The following is a 21,674-nucleotide window of genomic DNA, read 5'->3' as shown; positions in this document are numbered from 1 at the left end:
GTAAGGTACGGAAACCTGTGTCAGAAAAACAGTGAAAAAGCAATCTGAAAATACCTAATTGGATTTGATATTTTTCCTCCCCTGAGAAATCTTGCTATCTTAGGTTCATTACAGACATTTTCTCCTATTTTACATCATACTTATTTATTCTTACAACTTTCTTTTTTTTTTTTTTTGAAGATCAGCTTCATTCAGCAAAACCTGTATAAGCCAATTCTTTCTTATGGCTCACAAGGCTCTCCATGCCCTGATGGTGCCAGAACTCACACAGTAGGTGTTCAGAAATGAATTCCTTTCTCTCTTTTCCATCTCTTTGATGTGTGGGTATACTGCTTTTCTGGCCACTAGTGCTGCTCGGTGTGTCAGAAAACGTAGGGAAGGGATGTGTGTCTACTCAGCTCTCTCTCCTGTCACTCAGGAAGTATTTGCTGAGCATTCTACTACACAAGCCCCTGCCTTACACAGGTGAGGCAATAACACATCACTCTGAACTTGCCACTTACCGTAGTGGGATTGTTATGTTATGATAATCGTATACTTTTATAAGTTGGCAAATGCAGGGTATTCTCCCCAAGTAGATAGCTTACTCAGTGGGGCAGTGCAGGGCTCAGAAAGGGAGCATCTTCTGGGACCAGGTCACCCCCATTTACTGGCTGCTGGGCCTTCGAAGCCAGGGGAAACACTGAGTTGTAATTGTACAGTGTCTAAGGCACGAAGTCACCCAGTGTCTATTACAGTAATATAAATTCTAAAAAAGAAAATCAGCAGGCACCCTGCTGATTAAATAGACATTGTTCAGAGACAATTCAACCTAATGAAGACTGACTGGGAAGTAACCGCACACGGACCCAAAGTTTATGGCGTGGCTTTGAGAAAGTGAGAAGGAGCTCGATACACCATAATTACACTTTATTGGAAACAGTGGCACCAGGCAGATGAGATAATGAATTTCTGTGTGTCTAGCCCAGACCATCCAGCCCTGGAGGAGCCCTGTGTTTGGGCTGTGCAAGGAAAAGATTGATTAGACCATGTGGAAGGATTATATCCTAATTCACGGGGGATTTCTCTGGGCAAGAACATTAAAAAGTTTTTGTGTACTTTTTCCCCTTTGGAAAGCTGCACATAATCTTTCATTATGTGTTGAAATGAAGAGTTTCTGTCTGTGTCAGGTTGAAATTGTAGGAAGACTCTGCACATGGTGCCCTTAGGATTCCCTGTGTGTCATCCAGAATCCAGTCCTCCTGGGATCCTACTCATCATCTCCAGAGGACTGAGATTTGCATACAGAGTGGCCCAAGGATCAGCCTGCCAGCGGGAGGTAGGTGGGTAGGGAGGTACTGGCATTTTACTGAGATGGTTGTCAATATTTATGGTTCCATGAAAATAAAAATCAATAATGCTATGAGCCAAATGGGCGTTCCATTAGCTAAAAGCTAGAACTCCTTCTTCAAGCAAGAGGAATATGAAGCACAGGAGCCTGTTTGAGAATCACTTGCTTCATTGTTATTGACTTTCATAGAGGCAAGATAGGCCATTTCATTTAGAAACATTTTGCTTGGCCCTGAAGCAGAAATAACCAGTACATTTTCATATTGCCCCCTTAATTCTCTCATTTTTACTGACAATAATAATAGGGGAGATTGTGTGTGTGTGTGTGTGTGTGTGTGTGTGTGTGTGTGTGTGTTGGGGGCATAGAGGAGCATTAGCCACTTATAAATATCCTTTTATGCCATCTGATTGGTTAATTGATGCGTAGTTCATTGAGCAGCCAGAAATGGAGACTCATTTGAGAATTGTCTTAGTTTTCCAGTGCTATAATAAAATACTTATATCTGGATCATTTATAAACAATAAAAGTTTATTTAGTTCATGGTTCTGGAGGATGGAAAATTAAAGAGCATAGCACCTGCTTCTGGGGAGGGCATTTATGCCACAGTACCCCTATGGTCAAAGGAGGAAGGACAAGCGAGCTCACAAGACAGAGGATGAGGACTTATTTGTCCTTTCACCAGGAGCACGCTACCATGATAGTGGCATGATCCATTCGTGAGGGTCCCATCTCTTAATACTATCACAAGGTAATTAAATTTCTCCACAAGTTTTGGAAGGGGTATTCAAACCATAACAGATACACCCAGTGGAATTTTCGGAATGTGGTAGCAGCAATGCGTTGACCATGCTGGAATTCCAAATCTACTTAGATCCACACACGACTGTACTCTGTAAGCAATGTCCAGCTGTCATCAAGGCCAGGAATCTCTGAGAGTTGTATAGACACGCCATTCATTGTATGTCCACATCCTCATTTCTTTGGGAAGAAAAGTTTTATATAATGTCTTTTTATTTTTATTTTTTTCACTTTCCTTCTGTTCAAACATGGAACACCCTCCTGTTGTTCCTGTGTAGAACAATAAGTATAAGCACTGTGGCCCACTTAAATTTCATATTTCATGTTTATGGCCTGGCTTAGAGCCTATCACTGTTCTGAAATTCAAAGCTGGATCTCCCTGAGCACATAAAAAGGTAGGAAAAAAACTACTTACCACTTTGATTCCTTCCCCCATCATTTTCTACATATCAATTTTATTAAAATTCACCAAATATCTACCCCTTTCTGCCGTGCCTTGAGGTTTCAGACATGACTATAGCAGGAGCCCTGCTTTTGAAGAGTGTGTTAAAGGACCTATGGTGGTGAAGTCATGACTGTCTTACAAATATAAAATGAGCAGTTGCCAGAGATTTTATTTAACTCGTTAATTAATGAGAAAGCAATAAGATGTTAAAACGGGTTTAAAGGAAAATGTGTTTATTATAAAGATTAAAATGTTTCTACATTTGTACTGTTACAGAGAGGAAGTGTTTTCCACAATTTATATTCTATTCCCACAGAGTTGTAAAATAGCCTAGTCAAAGACAAGCGAAGGTTCACCCCCCAACAACCAGATAATATGTGTGTGTTGTGGGGGGTCCTAGTCCATGCCAAACATTCCATTGAAGGATTTGCAGGGATCACTATGTGCATTTTCAAGTCTTGGATACTTATTTCTTTCTTGGATTTGGAATATCAGCTTCTCTTTGATTGGGAAGGGGGATTTAGGGACAGGGATCCCCAAAGTTTCTCAAAATCACATCAGATTCTTTCAGTATTCCCCACTATCTTAGCTACTGCTTTGAATTTCAGGTTTTCATTATGTCTTAACTTAGATTAGTGCCTAACTAGTTTATCTGGCCTTCATTGAGTCATTTCTTCCAGTGCTTCTCAAACTTCATTGTACCTGTCAGTCACTTGGGGTAAAACGCAGATTCACAGTTGGGAGGTCTGAGAAAGGCTGAACCTGTGTTTTAAACATGCTCCCAAAGGATGCTGATGCATGTGGTCTTTTAGCAGAAATTATCCTACATACAATTTTTAAATGCCTACTGTATGGCAGTTACTCATAAACATGGAAGACAGGGAGAAGGAAGGAGAACCACAAAGTCTGAAATGAGATGGGTGTGGATACAGGTGGGAACATTGGGGGATGATAGATAATCATTCTCATATTACTTGCTCCTCAAAAGGCTAAGCAGTGCTTTCCTCCATTCCAGGATTAAAAATGCTTTCAAAATTTTTTGAATCAGTTGATAATCTGGTAAGTGTCTTACTGCCAAAGGCTTTGCTTCTATGCCATTATCTGACATCACTTCTAACTTTCATAGCCAGTGATAATGACCTCAGAGACTTGAAGGATAAAAGGAGCAGTCAGCTTGAAGGTCCTGAGAACATTTATCTGTGGTAGACAATGAAATGTGGGAAAATACTCCTTAATATGAGATTAAATTTTTTATTATCAACTGTGAAGCTTTCTGACTCTTATTTGTTGAATTTGTAGCTTTCTAGTAGTAATCACTACAAGTCCATGAGAAATAGAGCACAATAAAATATAAATTTCAAAGAAAAAAATCCAAAGCAAACAAAACATTGAAATATGTTTGGCAGGTATTATTCTCATATTAGACCCTCAGAACAGGAGACAGAGGTATGAGCCAACAGTACTGTGCAGGGTGACCATATCAGTGGGACACATGAAGAAGGGTGGGAACATAGCAAAGAGTGCAAGCCAGGTTGCTGAAGTTTTCTGTGTGAAAGGGCAGCTGAATCTTAAGGGAAGAATGACCCTGGTCAGGGGGACAGAGTGTTTAAGGGTCTCTCTGAGGAAGAGCACAGCAAGTGCAAAATCGGGGCCAGGGCCATGGTGCTTAGCCAGGGCTGTGACAAAGAAATGGGGGCCCATTCCTGCCAAGCAGGAAGGAAGACCCGTGAGCAAACATTTCTAGTCACCCAAGTGTGACATGGTGAGGACCCTGCTTAGAAGACGCTGGGCAAGTTTTACTGAGCAAATGGTCCATATTCATGCCATAATATGGCAATTTCCCCAATTCTTACTGTGGAAAAAGCACATCTGCAGATTTTAATTTCTAAACTGCACACCCATGTTCAGAGTTATGCCTAAACATGTTCATGGAAAGTGCTTAGAATTTTTATAAGTGCATCTTTGATGTGATTTTTATGAGCGGCGTTAATTTCTTTCCGCATGAATAGCTTTAATAATGCTGCAATCTAAAATCCTGTTTAAATTAGTTTATATTGTTTTCTGCTTTCTCAGTGATCTTTCCACTGAATACAAAATTGAATTTACAGATGGGCATTGAAAATGACTGCTCCCAATATGCTCCTGTAGCCATCCAGAGGGAGTTACTGGCTTCGTCTTAATTAATATAAATTAAGGACATTTCTTACATGGCAACAAATATTGACCAGAGTTATCAAGCATGCCTTAACTGATGTGTTTTAAATTTAATTTGAATGGCAGTACATCAATCATACATCATTCTGCTGTCATCAGAAAGTTCAAAAATGAAGACGAAGTTGAGAGTTTTCAAAACTCTACACTTTCTTAGGCGAATGGGATTTGCCTACTAGTATGAGTTAAAATGTTAGAAAACCTCTTGGCTACTCACTTTTAAATAGTATGTTTTTAGTTGCTTAATCCTAAGGGTGTTGTTTCCTTTCTAGAAGCTATCAGTTAACTATAATCTGCAGCCTGTAACATGTGCTTAGCTTAGATCTAGGAGTGAAGAGCAATAAAATGTGTTTTTTGGACCACTTGAGCAAACATACATTTTTTAAATTTAAGTGTGTTCTTCCTGACAGTAACTTAGTATATTTATGAACTGAACTACCAAGAGCAAGAAAAGGAAACACTACCCACTACTAAGTGCAAGAGAAAGAAAGATGAGGCACATGGCTTGCTCTTGCTTGTGCGTGTGGGCGCACTTTCTCTCTCTCTCTCTCTCTCTCTCTCTCTCTCTCTCTCTCTCTCTCTCCCCCTCCCCCTCTCTCCCCCCATCCCTCCCCTCCCCCCTCTCTTTCTCCCTCTCCCTCTCTCTCTCCCCCACCACAAGTCCCAGGGTTTTTCTTTCTCTGTGCTGTGTAGAGGCTAAGTCTCAGCAAAGGTGAAAAATAGTACATGAAGTCAGTGTTCTTTTTTGTTGTTATTTTTTAAGAAGGAAAAAAAAAAGATTTCTTATAAGCATTAGGTTTATTTCTGCTGTCTGTTCCGAGATCCATTCTCCAAACATATATTGGCAGGGGGAGCGGTACAGAGTGTGGAGGGAGGCAGAATTTATTCTGACTGTAACGGTCGCAGTGGGCCTCTCACAAACATAATGCTAAATTATGGGCCTCTCTATGGGCTGAGCGTAATGCTAAGTTGTGTATGATGGATTTTATCTTACACAAGCCGCTTCGGTCCATGAAATGAGATAAGAAACCACTGCAGCCAGAGTTCACTGAGGGTTGAACTTAGACTGGAATTCCAGAGTTAACACAATTGCATGAGCCAGCAGTACTACTGAGTATGCTGTGTGCCTGTGGGCTGAGATTTTCAAGGAAACTTGAGTCTTTCACTTGCAGGATATTCTGTGAACATCCCCAGGCAGTTATCTCCTCTGATTCAAGTGTGAGGGCTGAGGAGTCCATTTGCTCAGAAAAAAGAAAAAGGCTTTGATCCCCAGGCCCAGAGGGCAGCTGCCAAACAAGAGAGGGCCTGGAATTGTGTCTGGTCAGCAGCAGAAGTGACACTGCATCTGGAGAAGGCAAAGCTCACCTTGCATGGCTGAGTCCTGCCTTCACACAGTGCATGAGCACACTGGGCTATACCCCAGTTTGGGCAAATGTCTTTAGGACTTTAGTAAGGTATTTGTACCGCATCCCACAAAATTGGCAAAGTGCTGTAACAAATGGAATACATATAACAATATAATAGTTGATTTTTAAAAATCTGTTAAGTAAAAACTGAATCCCTTCATCAAACATGAATCACCTCTGCCCATAGGTGCATAGGTGTGCACAGCACAGAAGGATTCTCCTAGTCCACCGGGGAGCAGGCAGTACCTGGCACGGAGTGGCACTTAGTGTTTGTCAAATGAATGAATAAGAATCTGAGTCTTGCAGTCTAGTTGGTCCTGCTTTTTAGAATTCAGGGTCTGTCTTCACTTGAATACATGTAGGGTAGTTTTCCTAAGTCATGTTTTGCAAGGGGCGGAAAGGCTTCTGCCCTCAAGTCTCCCTAAAAATATGCAGCGAGCCTTCAGCAGTCATCAGATCGATTAATGTAATAACCAACATCCAACTTCCAGGTCTCATTAACTTAATCACCTTCACACTTGCTTTTTCTCCACCTCTGAGACATACAACATCGGTCTGTTCCAGCAACCACTCCCAAACAGGCAAGTCTCTTGTTTTCTTTGAAATAAACTTTATCACATATTTACAGCAGAACCTCATTTCCCACTTTCTATCCTCCTGCCCTGGCCTCACACCAGGTTCAAAGAGACTTTGTAGTAGCCATCCAAGAAAACACCAACTACCTCAGGGAGCATGTTCTCTACAAAAAAAAAAAAAAGGAAATACTCTATTTTTTAGCCTATTTAAATATTTTTATACTAACCTTAAAATGAAATTAGTTTTGAACTGCAGAACAGAAATGACTTATTCCCACTACTGCCTTGGAAATAATATCTTGCATTACAACTAGTTTTAAAATAATGTGCCATCTGTATTTTGACGCTAACTCGTCTGATTTCATAAGTCAGAAAACTGGTATCTTCAGGAAATATTTCCGATAAGAGAATAAAGAATTGAAGTTGAGGCCAAACAGGTTAATATCAGTTTTTCAAGTCAGTTTTAAGAAAGAGTAATCAAGATTTGGTGTTAAGAGTGGAGTACAACATATTGCTTACAATGCCCAGAGTAAATGTCCTATGATTGAGTCCTTGGAGTTGGTAGGTGAGAGTGGGAGCCTCAGGGATGGTTTCATGGTGCCATGAGTTGATGAAAAAGAGGACTTAAGAAAAGCAGTCAGTCACAGGAAGGCTCAATTTGTCCAGTTCTGAAAATTTATCCATCAGAATGGACTGTGTGTGTTGTTCTGTTTTGTTCTTTCAGTACTGGGGACACAGTCCAGGGGCCCTCTACCATTAAGCCATATCCCAAGCCCTTTTTTTAAATTTTGAGACAAAGCCTTACTACATTGCCCAGGTTAGCCTCAAATTTAGAATCCTCCTGCCTTAGCCTCCTGAGTTACTGGGATTACAGGTGTGCCCATCGCATCCCTCACAAATTGCTTTTTGAGTGGAACCAGAATAAAGTGTTTTTTTCTCATTTTGGCATGATTTGTACTTGGTGGTTTTCCATTTCCAGATGATAGCAAGTTCTCCGAGGCTATCACAGTACTGCTTTCCTGGATTGAAAGGGGGGAAGTGAATCGGCGTTCTGCAAACCAGTTCTATTCCATGGTGCAGTCGGCCAACAGCCACGTCCGCAGGCTAATGAATGAAAAAGCCACCCATGAGCAAGAGATGGAGGAGGCCAAGGAGAATTTTAAAAATGCCTTAACTGGGATCCTCACTCAATGTAAGTAAAATTTTGGGGGCCATCTCTTTCATTGTGATTTTGCCTTTTCTTTTGTATTCATTTTATGTTCTCATTTGGGGGTAAGTAGTTCAATAATCTCCCATTTTACTTCATATTGAATGACAAACCTCATAACCTATTTCATGTTCTGTGGCAACTTGGAGGAACACGGACCCTGCCCTGAGAGCTTACTTATCAAGGTGAGCAAAGTTTCTGTAGCTTTTCCTCGGAGCACCAGGCCTGGACCCCAGGGCAGGGCTGCCACACATAGCTGTGTTTGTTGGACCCACCACAGGTCACACCACCCCTGAGGGTGCCACCCTCTACCTGCAGGCTGTCCACACATTCATGTGTTCTCCTAGGGCTGTCAGTAGAAAGCAGACCCTGAACACATTGTCTTGGGGCTCTGCTTAGAAAGACAGTCCCAGCAAATAAACTCCTCAGGATCCTTTATTTGAGGTGAGCTTTGGCTGTCTGCATGGGTAACTCAGGAGTGGAGAATTTTTTTTTTTTTTTTTTTGTCCTTTCTTCATTTGGAAAGTAAATTGCCTTAACTACTTAATGTTGGTGATTTTTCATGTCTAGATGCTAAATTGATGAAGGGGTATAAATGGGGCTTTCTCCTAGAACAATAGTCAAGGTAATTACCCAGGGCTCTATTCAAAAAAAAAAAAAAAAAAAGGGTGTCTACTTTTTCTGTGGGCACTCTATCTGTGTCTGTAGTTAACTTCACAGCAGCATAATGCATCACAGCTGCCCATGTGCTCTCACTTGGTAAAAAGCCATTGAATGACACTGTAACAATGCAGTGCTCCATTCCACACCAGGTGCAGGGGCCCCCATGCAACAGCGATTTACATTATTTATTCTGAGGATAAGTATTATTTGCAGTGATATAATGTGCCAAAATGCCTATCACCTCTTCCATCAGTATAAACCCAAGAGATAATGTGTCTGTTAGGATGGGTAATAAGAGGGGCAGGAAAAACCAGGATCTTAAATGTAAAAGTAGACTCTGTTGTCAAAAGACAGTTTTTGCAGCAGCATAGGGTGTAATGTCTAACCCTAACCCTTGGATCTCACAGTAAAAATATGAGGGCAGCTGTGGAGTAGCATAGAGGAGAAATTCCGTGTTTGGGGCAATAGGTATTGAAAGAGGCACCAGTAAAAATGAAGCCCCTATTATATGGCTGAATGAATGCAACATGCCTACCTGTCAACATGGAGGCAGTAAGTCATCCCGTCTTTGAAACAGCAGAGAGACAGGCAAGAAAATGTAACATGTGGGGCCCCAAATGTCAGCTTTTTTATTACCAATAAAGACCAATTGGGAAAGGAGGTTGGATGTGCAGCAGTGCTAGGCTTCCCGATGGCGAGTCTCAGGGATGAGCAGACAGCACTGGAGACCACAGCCTCATACTCTGGGGCATCTGCCTGGACACCTGAGCAGGAGAAGAGCTGACCAGGAGGAGCATTCACTCTTAAGAGGGGGTAAGGGAGAGGCTGGAACAGAGTAGGAAATCGTAGGAGTAGAGATCACCATCACAGACACCTCTTAGGTACCTCAGCATAAAATAACAAAAACTGAATTCTTCCTTAACTTCTTCAAATCGTTCCTCTTCCCATTTTAATAAATTCTCAGGTCAAAATCTTGTAAATTGTTTTTTACACCCTCCATCTCCCACTATAAGACCCCATATCCTAGCCATCAGTAAGTCCCGTTGTTTCTACCTTGAAAAATGTACCTCTGTTTGGCCTACTTTTCTTCATTGTGATGGTCACTGCTTAAGTCCATGAAGCCTGGGCAACTCTAACTGCCTAGTGGGTCATTTAGATACAGTATCCACTGTGAGTAATGGAAGTCTCCACCAAACTGCTTCTTTCTTTTTTTTATTTTGCCATGCTAGGCCACGTCCTTGTTTATACTAGACAGGCACTCTACCACTGAACTACAGCTCCCATCTCTCCACCAAACTGTATCTTAAACAATAGGATTGATGTTCTTTCTCCTTTTTTTTTTTTTTTTCCTTTTTGTCACTCAAAGTAAAATTCAGATACAGGTCTTGGTGGTACAAGTGGTTCAAGTCGGCATGGGCTCAGGTTTCCATGATGCTGTTGGTTTTTCCTGGATTATTATCTAGGATGACTGCTGGTGCCCCTGCCATTATGTCTTTGTTTTCCCTTCCTTTTTAACATAAGAAAAAGGAGAAGAAAAAAGAAAGCTGAAGGAGTTGCATCATTAGAGTAAGAGAGCAAAACTTACCCTAAGGTTCCTCATAGCCTTCCACATACGTCTCATTAGGCAGAATAATTACTCATAGCCACTCCTAACTCCAAGGAAAGTGAGAAATATAAGATTTAACTAGGCCCACTGCTTTCCAGAATAAAACTCAGTCCTTTTTTTAGGAAGAAGGGGAGAGTGGCCTATTGGAAAGCCTTTGCAGTGCTACCATACATTGTTCCTCCCTTTACACCTTTACTCTGCTTCAGTTTGTTTTTCACTCATCATCTGGTAATAAATCAGCCTGTCTTCTCCATGTAGATCCCTTGGGTAGCTTTCCATTGCACTAGAGATACTGCTCACTTTCCAGCCCACAAAACTTTCTGAGCCTTCCTCTTCCGAGTTGGGTGTTTACTGTGTAACATCCACTGGCAGCCTTCCTCCTGAGCCCCTCAGAGCTACCTTCCACCTCCAAGATTTCACACATGCTGTGTGGGAAGGGCTCTTCCCTCCACTCTTTGCATGCGTGAGTCTTTCTCACCCTGTAGGTCTCAGCTGAAGGGCTGCCCCCTTTAGAGAGCTCTTTCTGATCCACCTTCTTCCAGTTACTGCACCATTACTGCACCTTATCACCCAGATCCATGTAGCCCTTATCCAAAGAGATGATGATTTCATGCCTTGTCTGCTTTTAATCATTGTGCCAGGAAGAGAAAAGATAAGTCTTTCTTAGTCATTGAATGTGTGTGTGTGTGTGTGTGTGTGTGTACATACACACACAAGTGCCTAGAACAAAGAAATATGCAGCAAATCCAAATCCTGGGTGGACAATGCAGTGAGTAATGAATAAGTGATGAGTGAATCTGAAGGCAGACAAGAAGGAAGCCCTAAAAGTGAGCTCAAAGTTCCTGGTGACCTCGCTGGGCAGTTTGGAGTTGGTGTTAGCATTATCCACATGTAAGAGGATTTGGGCTTGCATGTGTAATTAATCAAATCAAAGACAGAGCTCAGTAGCTGTGCTGTTCTTAGAAATCATTGCGATTTACCAGACCACTGGTAATAGACTAGGGGATCTGAGGACAGTTGCCGTAGAAGACCAAACAGAGACATTCAAGCTGGAGTCCCCACCTGTGGCCTTCCTCCAGTCTTTACTTTCACCCATTGCTATTCACAAATCCCTCTTGGCCCTGTAATTTGATCCCGGAAAATACTTCAATAGTCAATGGATACCAAGGAAGATTGTGGAAACCATGGCTGATCCTGACCTTCAGCAGCGCTGGCCTAGGGGTGCTTCCCAGCTGTGAAGTGTCCCAGGGACCTTCCCTTGCATCTTTGGTAGCCCAGCTTTTTAAGGATGACTTGAAGAGATACCTTAAATGTAGCCTGAGTTGCAATGAAGTAGAACAGGAAGATTGTGCATCTCCTTGAGCAACCTCAGAATTTTCCAGTCTCTTTATGTGCTTTAAAAAAAAAAAAAAAAAAAAAAAAAAAAAAAAAAAAGATGACTACTTTCTGGATGTGAATGGAACCAAATCTTTTTTTTTTTTTTTAAGTTGAGGATGGACACAATACCTTTACTTATTTATCCTTATAAATAAGTGGTGCTGAGGATCAAACCCAATGCCTCACCAGTGCTAGGCTAGAGCTCTACCACTGAGCCACAACCCCAGCCACCACCACCCCCAACCAAATCTTTACCATGAAAATACTAGCAGTAGCCTGACTAACATGATAAGTACACAAGTATTTCATCACCCTGTGAATTTTGAATGTCTCATTTTCTGGATGAGTGTCCTTCTGGTGGAATTGTCTGTGTGTCTCCTCAGCATTTTCTGCTTTCCCAAAGCTCATTTCAGTGTAGTAAGAGGAGTTTGGTGCCAGCACTGTGGGGCTGCTTTGAAAACAAGAACTGGTCAAGTTCACAGTGATGGACAACCTGCTGCATTTTCCAAAAGCAGAACCCATCATATCCCTCTTTGTCTGCATTGATATTCATTTCTCACCTAGAATGAGATTAAGACTATATAGCACTGATACTCAAGAAATGGCCTCTCCTAGTTGCAGGAAAACTTCCAACTGGGCAGTATCCCTGAGGTGCCCACCCAGTGCTATTCTGCACAGCATCTTTTGGCAGCCTGTCCATCAAACAGCCAACACTTCTGGAAAGTTGTTCTGATGCATCCTGGAAGGAGGGGTATTAACAAAGTAGCTTATTATAGCAAGTGGACTCAGCTGAAGGAGGGCTTATTTACCACATTCTAAGAAAGTCCAGATATACTGCAAAGCCCAAAGCATGGTGGGCTCCTTTATAAGTTTTGCTAAAAGTAGCCAGTTGGCAGAGCAAACAAAGGCAGCTTTAGGTGCAAAGTTTTCCATGGTGCTGGACAAGAGGTGCACCTCTTCTTCCTTGTTTCACTTGTCTTATTTGTCTTTGCTTATTTTGAAAAGTAAATGCCAAAAGAATCAGCCTAGATGGCTCTCCAGCCATTTAGGAAAAAGAAAGCAGAGATGCTATGCCTGAATTTTAGTGCTTAACAAAGTTTTCTCAAAAAAGACCAAGAACTATCAATAGCAACAACAAGAAGAAAAAAATTATGATGTCAAGGTCTACATCAAAATCCAGCAGTTATCTTCTAGCTTTGATGTTGTTGATCTCTGACAACATTTGCATAAATTCTAACCGTTTTCATATCTCTAGTCTTCACCCCAGGACCATCACTTATCCACGATCATGACAAATAGGCACTGTTTTCATCTAAGCCTTGATTTGTCTGAAGGGCAGCAGCTGAACCCAACTAGGGGTGTGGGGAGTACAGCATCCATTCTCTTGTGTTTAGGGTAATTTTTCACTTATGACCATGGATGTGCAGTTATCTAAGATATTAAAAAGGACATGATCCATCCTAGTGTGACACCTGGGGCCTTCTCTTCCCTTTTGGGCCACAAACATAGATCTCATTTGTTGGATATAGAAGAAAGAAAAAAAAAGCTGCAGCACAGTGAGTCATCTCATTCTCATGTCATTTTATCCTTATATCATCCTTGTCTCACCTTTGCCATTTCTTAATCGGTTCATTTGGCAGAAACTTCCCCGGCTTTTCCCTCCTCAGAGACTCTTGGGATTTACTCTCCTTTGCTTTTGGGTTTTGATCTTCTTTGCTTTTTAAACATTTATACTTCATAGCAACTCCCCCTTGGCCTCCCCACTTTGAGTTTTCCAGTTCTGAGCAAAGCTTGTCATTTCAAAGCTCTGACCGGAGCTGTTTTATAAGTCCAGGAAGCATGGACCACTGCATTCACTTATTAATATGCATGCCGATGTGATCAGTTGTGCATGCCTTATTATGACACATACACTTGAAGCAAAAGTGCAGCATTCCATGACAGTCCCACTTGGTACTTTCCCAGCAAGCTTCCTGGTAAAAGAGAGAGAAGGACGCAAAGTGGAGACAAGGCAAACGGGAAAGCAGACCTCAGTGGAGAAGGGTCTATTTTTTTTTTCACATTTTTTTTTCTTTTTATTAGCTACACATGACATTACAATGATCTTGGCAATTCATACATTTGAATCAATTGGGGTATAATTTCTCATTTTTCTGATTGTACAGATTGCAGAATCACACTGGTTATACAGTCACTTATATACATACAGCAATCATAATGTCTATTCTATTCAGATTTTGTGCCATAAATATAATGAGCATGAATGACAGAGCTAGAAGGTACCTTAGAGACCTGTTGGGCCAACCTTTCTCATTTTGCAAAGGAGGAAACTGAGGCTTAGGGCGCAGACTTGAAATATCTTGATCATTTAGCAATTTATGGGAAAATTAGGACCAAGGCATTTTGGCCTGTACAGTTTGCTTTCAAATACCATGTATTTTTTTAAATGCAAAAATGAGAATGATCAGAAGAAGGTATTATAAATGTAAATTTATAGTTTAGGTAGCTTTAAAGAGGTATGCTGGTACCACACTGAACATACATGCTGCTATCTGGTTAGAAAATGGAGTATTTATTTCTAGCACTCCCTTCTTTACCACCTCCACACATTGGCTTGTGCCACTTGTCTTATCTGAAATACTTCCCTTCCTCCCAGAGCCAGCACTGAAACCCCCTGCTGTCCTGCTTCATTCATGAACCCTATCACATACCCATCTCTGTCTTCCCTCTACAGCACTCCATACTATGTATGCAAGTATTTAATTCAATGGTTTCTAATTTTATGTGCATCAGATTTGTTTGTTTTCTTCTAGTGAGATCTTAGGCTGGAGACAGCCATATACTGTTCTCTTTCCTTACCTCATTGCACCACTCATGGGCGTGACCATATAAACACATAGAAGACCTCAGTGCAAGTAATGGTTATTGAGCAATCACAGATGAAATGAAAGAGGTGCTGGAAATTGGGCTAGAACTGAAAAACTGCAGACAATACTCAAAGGTGGCTTTTTTCCCCCAGCATAAGCCATGATGGTCTGAACTAACTTAGCTTGAATATTCATTGTCTTTAAATGGAACACAGAGAATATACTTCAGTGGTGAATTTTGCTGTAGTAGCATTATAGTACTGTTATTAATTATTTCAGCTTATAGATTGGAAAGATTAGAACTAACAGGCAACTTTGCTCTATACATTTATGGCATGAAATGGCCTTAGCCTTCTCTTTGGTCTTGAAAAGAGCAAATGGTAACAGTACTTTTGGCTAAGTCTAAAGAGATCCTGGTTCTGATTCCAGCTCAAGCATTACTTAGTCATTTCACTTTAGGACAGTCTTCTCAGCTCTTTGAATTTCTGTTTCTTCATCTCTGTGTGAAAGGGTTTGCTCAGAGTACACACAAGGTACTCAAAGTCCCACAGTCCCTACTCTGTCAACAGCTTGAATCCTTGAATGAGTCTGGATGTCTAAGTGAAACATGGCTGCCACGGCCCTGCCATGATGTCCAAAGCTCCTGAGGTGACCACACAACAGAGGACAGGAAGTCCCCAGAGCACATGTCCCATCTGCACTGTGCTGTGGAGTTACCCCTGCTGGGCTGCACAGTGAATTTGAAGCCACATTTTGACCCTGAGCATGTGTGCCCGACACCCTTGCAGAAGCCGAAGGCTGGTCAGAGTTATTATCAGAGAAGGCCGTGCAACACACTGACACCCACCCCCCCAGTCCTGTCCTCATCTGTCTTCTTGACAAAAATCGTAAAAGCCTCAGCTGTTTGAATGAATGATTAAATTCATTCCACAAATATTTATTGGGGCCTGGTTAAGTGCCAGGTCGTCTGCTAAGTGCCCTAGTGAAATGTGCGAGTTTCTGACCTCTGTGTACCACAATCCCCCTTCTAAGCAGATTGGTGTCCTTGTCCACATTTCTTCTGCCTAAAAACCTCTCTCTGAAATCATTTACTTCTCAGAAACATCTCAGCTAAACATTTTTTATTTCTGCCAAGGGAAATTTGGTGCCTATGTCCCCTGCTGTCGAAAAAGAATTTTATGAAGTGCTAAAATGTTTTTCCATGTCTGTAGAAGTCATTGCTATAGTTCATCCATGGGAAGGAAAAATCACCATAACTGCTTTAGCAACTCGATAGGTTTTTTTATTTCTCTCAAAATCATGCTGATAGCTATATTTGCCAATGTATTAAATGCTGGAAACATTGTTTCCATTTAAAAAATATTTCTTTGTTCTAAGGGAATAAATGTCCAGAGGAAATGATTTTACAAAAAGCTTCCAAATCAAGGATGAGCACAGAATGTCCTATTCCACAGGACACCAAAATCAATAGTAGAGGATGCTAGAAGCCTGCCATACTGAGCACAGACATTTTTAGTATCCTTGTTTTCAGTATCACCAAAAACAACAAAAAAAATACAACCAAGTGGAATAATGGTGTTGTCATTAAAAAATGTTTTTTAATGATAACCAAAATGTGAAAGAGAAACGAAGTCTTACACTCTGAAACAGTGAAGAATTACAGAAGGCTAGATCTCAAGATTTAACACAGTACCTGGTCATTCACAAAATCACAGCAACTTAGGAAAGACAAAACTTTGCTATGAAAACCCCACTATCTTGATATGAGCCTCGTTCTAGGGACTAGAAAAGAAGCCACCACTGCCAAGCCTCAGGGGAGGTGGGAGGCATGTGTATGTGGTTAGGCTGGGGGATCATGGAAAAACAGTCCTTGGGTGGAATGAATCCACAAAAATATATATATATATATTTTCACAAAATTGATTGAAACCCAGACATTTAGAGGAAAAGTAAGATGTGACGAAGTTACTATGAGGCAGAAATGAACTTTTCTTGAGTCTATACATCTGAAAAATTCCAGTTGAACTTAGTGTGCTGTATCTCCATGAGAAGAAAACTGTATCCAGAAAGTGAGTGGGTTTCTGTTGAAGGAGACAAGCCACTGAGGTGTGCAGACACCTTCTGTGGCAGGGCAGGTGTATGACCCACAAAGCCCAAAATGATTACTATCTGTTCCTATGCAGAAAAAGTGTGCCAACCCCTGTCCCAGAGACTCCAGGACTCCAGAACTGTCTAGTGAGACCCCCTTTGTCTTGGGATCCAGGACAGAGGCTGTTCTCAGGTCACACAGCCATATGGTCGTGGGGCTCAGACCTGACTTAATTGGTTTCCCAGCTCCACATCCATCTCACACAACAGCAGTCCCCAGCCCCACCTCCTTAAGATTCCCCCGCTGAAATGTATTACTTAACAAGGTATATTTCAACCAAAAGAGAAAATGCATATTAGACAAAGGGGAGAAAGCTGAAGGCACAGACTGAGAGAAGACAGTGGTAGCTGGTAGACACAAAAGAAGCAGGGACCCTTTTTCCAGACGTTTTGATTCTTCCGCCCTGTGGTTCAGATTCCTCAATAAACTTTTGAAGAGAGGTAAACATGGCTTCCTGCCTCATCACAACCTCAAATGTTTGGCTTCTTTGCCTTGGAAAATTCTACTGACCTACAAGTGTCAGCCCACAGGTTTTTAAACCTGTCCAGCCTCACCTGGCGCTCTCCCTTGGACTCCCTTACAGTAGTTCCCATGTGGCAAGCTAATCAAGTATATAACTCTTTTTCCCAGCTTTGAGCACCTCAAGGACAGGCCACATCTTTGCTTTTTTCATCCCCAGTATCTAGTGCAATGTCTAGCTACATTGTATGCCACAGAGCTCATAAGACTGGACAATGTGGACATAAATTCATGAACTGAAGTTTGGCAAATGTGATTTCCATTTCTAACTTTGCCACTTGCTAAATATATGACCTTGAATGAGAAATTACATATCTCCTTGAATCTCAATTTCTTCATCAGTGGAATGGGCTGATAATGGCAGCTACTTCAGAGGATTGTTGGGAAATTGAAATGAGATAATGTTTTAAATCATAGGTCCTCAAACAGCAGCATGCATTGGAACCACCTGGAGAGCTTTTAAATAGCAGACCCTTGAACCCCACCCTCAGTTCCTGATTCAGTGGGTCTGAGGCCCGAGCATTTGCATTTCTAGTGAGTTCCCAAGTGATGCTGATGATGTTGGTTCAGGAAACATGCTTTGGGATCTACTATTTGAAATCATTAAGCAGTGTGCCCAGTAATTGGAAATAGCCTAATACCACTAGATAATTTTCATAGTACCATTACTAGAGTTAATCATGGGAAAGAAGAGTCACTGTTTTGAGGAATAAAAGATCTGGAAACCAATATTTCCTTCTCTTACTGGTTGACCACTCTTAACAATGAATCAGCTACTAAAAAAAAGGGCAGATTTGATAAGCCTGGACTTGTGCCTGTCAGTTATAATGGAAACTACATATATGGATATAGCTGGAGCAGAAATTTGGTTGCCATTTAATTCTTCTCTCATCTATCATGAATGGCAAAAATTAATCCTGTGTACCCACTATTGGCCAGGGAAAGGGAAACAATAAGAAAAAAAAATTAGTGGACATACATCAGAGTACAATTTGGCAATAGGTCTCAAAATTAAAAATTCAGATATTATTTTATCTTCTCCTGAGAACTTTTCATAAAGACATTTACGTAAAAATACTAGAATATATGACTGAGGATACGCATTGCAACCTTATATATGAATAATTTCCAAGATAAGTAAATAAAAAAAGGTACAAAGCAGTATGTATAATATTAGCACCATTGTGTAAATGAAAAATGTACAGAATATACATGATCCGCAGAGCTGCTTCTCTGGATAGATCTGCCAGAATCAGTTAACACCAGTTTTCCTTAAACTGGTAAGGGGAATCAGGATGTGAAGGAAGACTTTTACTTTTCCTTTTGTTCCTTTTTTTCTTGCATATACATATTACTTTCATTGAGTTAATAGGTGTAGACTAGACAGGGACTTTGTCGTATTTTAAAAGCTTTGAAAATGCTATATCATCATAAGGAACCACTGGAATTAGAATCCCTTTGCTTCATTACTTTCCAAAATATTTTAACCTGTGCATTAATAAGGGGTCCCACAGTTTTCTGAAATGTCTTGAGACTTATACACATCTTTAAAAGTCAATCTCTGTTTAATATTTTTTCATCTATTTGAGCAATCTGACCATTTCCTGCTTGCTGAAAATTTGCTAAAAACATCATCTTTCCATTTTTATAATTTGATCAGCATGTTGCTCTTCCTGCTGTAGGTACCTATTCCCTAAAAGAACCAAATGTCTGGCCTTATCTAGCCAGGAAGTTTAGAAATACTGCATTTGAAGTTGGTGTCTTAGACTCTGGCTTAAAGGCTATAATGGATTCACAATGTCACAGATGCTGTTTTTACCCATCACAAGACAGAACCCCAATGCTCTTTTTCCTCCTTAGCTTGAAATTCTAGTCCAGGCCTCCCATTTCCTGGGCTTCCGGCCAGGCAACTGTGCTTAAGCCCAGCCTCCGACATGAAGGTGCAGGAGTCCATCTGGAGGTCACTTTCAAAGTGACCTTCTCATGCTCTTCCTCCCTGGCCTCTGTCCTGCCTCTCTGGGTGTCCCAAGAGCCAGAAACCCTTTAGGGCATTTTTCCAATCTAGGGACAAAATTTCCGAGTCTGGCACATCTGTCACAGCATTATATCTAAAGTCTCAGTCTTTCGTTCCTTCTCCCTGAAAAAGAATTCCACCCCAGCTTTCGTATTTAAAAACAATACCAAGCTTGGGTGGGGGAGGCCCACTGTTTCATTTGTTAAATGCCTTTGAAAATCTCTTCTGAACTGTTCATGGAGGATTTGGAAAAATGTCATCCTTTAAATAAAAAAATAAAAAAAAAAGTTCCTCTGAACCATACAGAGCGGAGGCTCTATCATGTGCCCAGATAGCATTCAAAACAAAAAAATTAGGCATGGAAGATTTGTTTGAGGTGCTTTATAAAAGCAAGCCTACTGCCTAGAAGAATGTAATCAGTTGCTCCAGATATTTGGGACACTGAATGGATTTAAGGCTTTTTCACAGCTATTTAGCTGGAACAAGGATGCAGGAGGCTCAGGGACCATGAGGAAGAGGGTGGCAAAGGAGCAAGGGCTGTGTTTATGTTCTTAGGAGGAGCTAACGTTTCTCTTTGAACACTTCCAATGCTTCTGTGCATACAGCTGAAAATTCAGGGGCTCTGTAAAGCCCCAAAATCTGAGATTTGCCTGAGTGCCCTGTTCTTTCCCAGGAGCCTGTTTAAATGTGGTCTGTTTCTGCACAAGTAGATGTCCTGTTCTGATCTTCCCTTCCTTAAGAAGACTAAAAGCAAGTTCTTTTCAAGGGAGTTAGTCACATTCCTCTATCAAGCAAGAGGTGTGCAGTAATGTGTACATATGATGTATATGTGTATGTGATGTGTGGGTAGCTGTGTCTCCACACATACACATGCATGAGTTAATGAACACTCTAGAAGGGATTTACAGCTATACACAGTGCTTTACCAGTTTCATGGAGGCTTTCTTTATCCTTCCCATTTTAACCTGCTGGGTGTACTGGGGACCCTAGTATGGCAGCTAAGGCTGACACTCTGAAAAACTGATCACTTTTCTCATGCTCCTCAAACAACCTAATTTAGGCAAAACACTTACAGAATTTGGGAGGAAAGATTTGCAAGGTATGAAGAGGAAATTTAAATTTTCTGACTGAGAGCTCTTTCTGTCGATGTATTTCAAAGCTTTGGACTATACTTTCTTGAATAAATAAGTAGCAATCAGAACAGGATTCATGTTTTTTATCTGATACAGGATCATATGGGGCCCTGCAGCCACTGGCACAGTGAAGGAACTGGGCAGGGGTGATCTGAATTTGTTATGCCTATAGCACAACTTTCTGAAAGCTGCTTTTTTGAACAAATGCCAATGTCATCTGGTTTGCCATTTATCTCTTTTCTGAGAAGTAGAGTTTTGAAGGTAACAGTAACTACTTGTGACTTTATTGTGCATAGAGCAAGCAATATGAGTTATATGAGAGAAGTAGTAAATCGTAGTTTAATTCATGGACTTCCGCTTTGGTGTTCCCTACTGGAGACAGTGAACAGTGTATGGTCTTTTCCTGTGACATCAACAGTAGCAGTCATCTGATTTATGGCTTTAAAAGCATGCCTTTGAATCGCATTCATTAGGGCATTCTGTTTGGGGTGGTTTTCCCTTAATGATGATGAATTCATGCTGATCCAAGCACTCTTCCAGAGTCTTTCTGTGTGCCCATGAACTTTCATTTGCAAGACAAATGGCTGGTTTAGGGTCAGTCTGCAGAAATGAGAGAAGAAAACTGGGCCATATGAGTACAGTAAGAGCATTTTCAAACCTATGCTGGCTAGGTTGCACTATTTTTATTTTTCTGTCTTTTGGATTTGTCAATATGTGGGCAAACAGGTTGGAAAACAAATTTCACATCTTTCTCAGCCCTTGTTCTGTGCTTGTTCTTTTGGTCTCTGATGTTCTTCCTAAGCTGGAGTCATCTGATCTCCCTTCCCCCTTCCTCCTCCAGAGCCAGTGAGCCCCTTGTTCCATCACTGCTCCCTGTCCAATGAGTGTTCGCTCTGCCCTCCATTCAAAGCCTCTGCCTTAATGTAAGCCTTCATTATTTCTCCTAAGCAAATCCTCCTGGCATGTGTCTCCCCTGAACATAGTATAAAGCTCAGAGTCTCCATCAGCATTTATGGTTCTGCCTAATTAGTTCTCACCCAGCATCAGTCCCATCCCTACTAAGGGCTTTCATATGAAGTCCTTTTATAACTCCAGCCTTAGAGGGACCACCTTTATTTCTCTGCTGAGTAGTCATTGAGTCACTATTTAAGGCCTATCAAAAATACCGCCTTCTTATGGAGTGATCCCTGATTCCACCTACCTACTTAGTTACTCTCTCCTCTGTGTCCCCAAAGCAGTCATGTAGACCTCTCTTGTAGAGGGTAATTATCTGCTTCCCTTTCTTTCTGCCCAGAGTCTAATATCTCATCAAGGGTAAGAACTATGTCTTAATCGTATATTTCTAACAGTTAAAATCTCAGATGTTTGTTGAAT

The 21,674-nt window shown here is 41.2% G+C and overlaps 1 protein-coding gene across 5 annotated transcripts in view; it reads left to right on the top strand.

Annotated features, from left to right (window-relative positions):
• Positions 1-21,674, top strand: part of Enox1 (ecto-NOX disulfide-thiol exchanger 1) — a 533,584-nt gene that overhangs the window by 379,757 nt on the left and 132,153 nt on the right. For all 5 annotated transcript variants that reach the window (XM_076872046.1, XM_076872045.1, XM_076872047.1 and 2 more), the window contains one exon: positions 7,745-7,957. In XM_076872046.1, coding sequence (XP_076728161.1) covers positions 7,745-7,957 — 213 coding nt within the window. The remainder of the gene's footprint in view (positions 1-7,744; positions 7,958-21,674) is intronic.

Source organism: Callospermophilus lateralis, chromosome 12 (assembly GCF_048772815.1).
Source record: "Callospermophilus lateralis isolate mCalLat2 chromosome 12, mCalLat2.hap1, whole genome shotgun sequence".
In the NCBI taxonomy this organism is placed as follows: domain Eukaryota; kingdom Metazoa; phylum Chordata; class Mammalia; order Rodentia; family Sciuridae; genus Callospermophilus; species Callospermophilus lateralis.
This window is presented reverse-complemented; position numbering and strand designations above follow the sequence as displayed.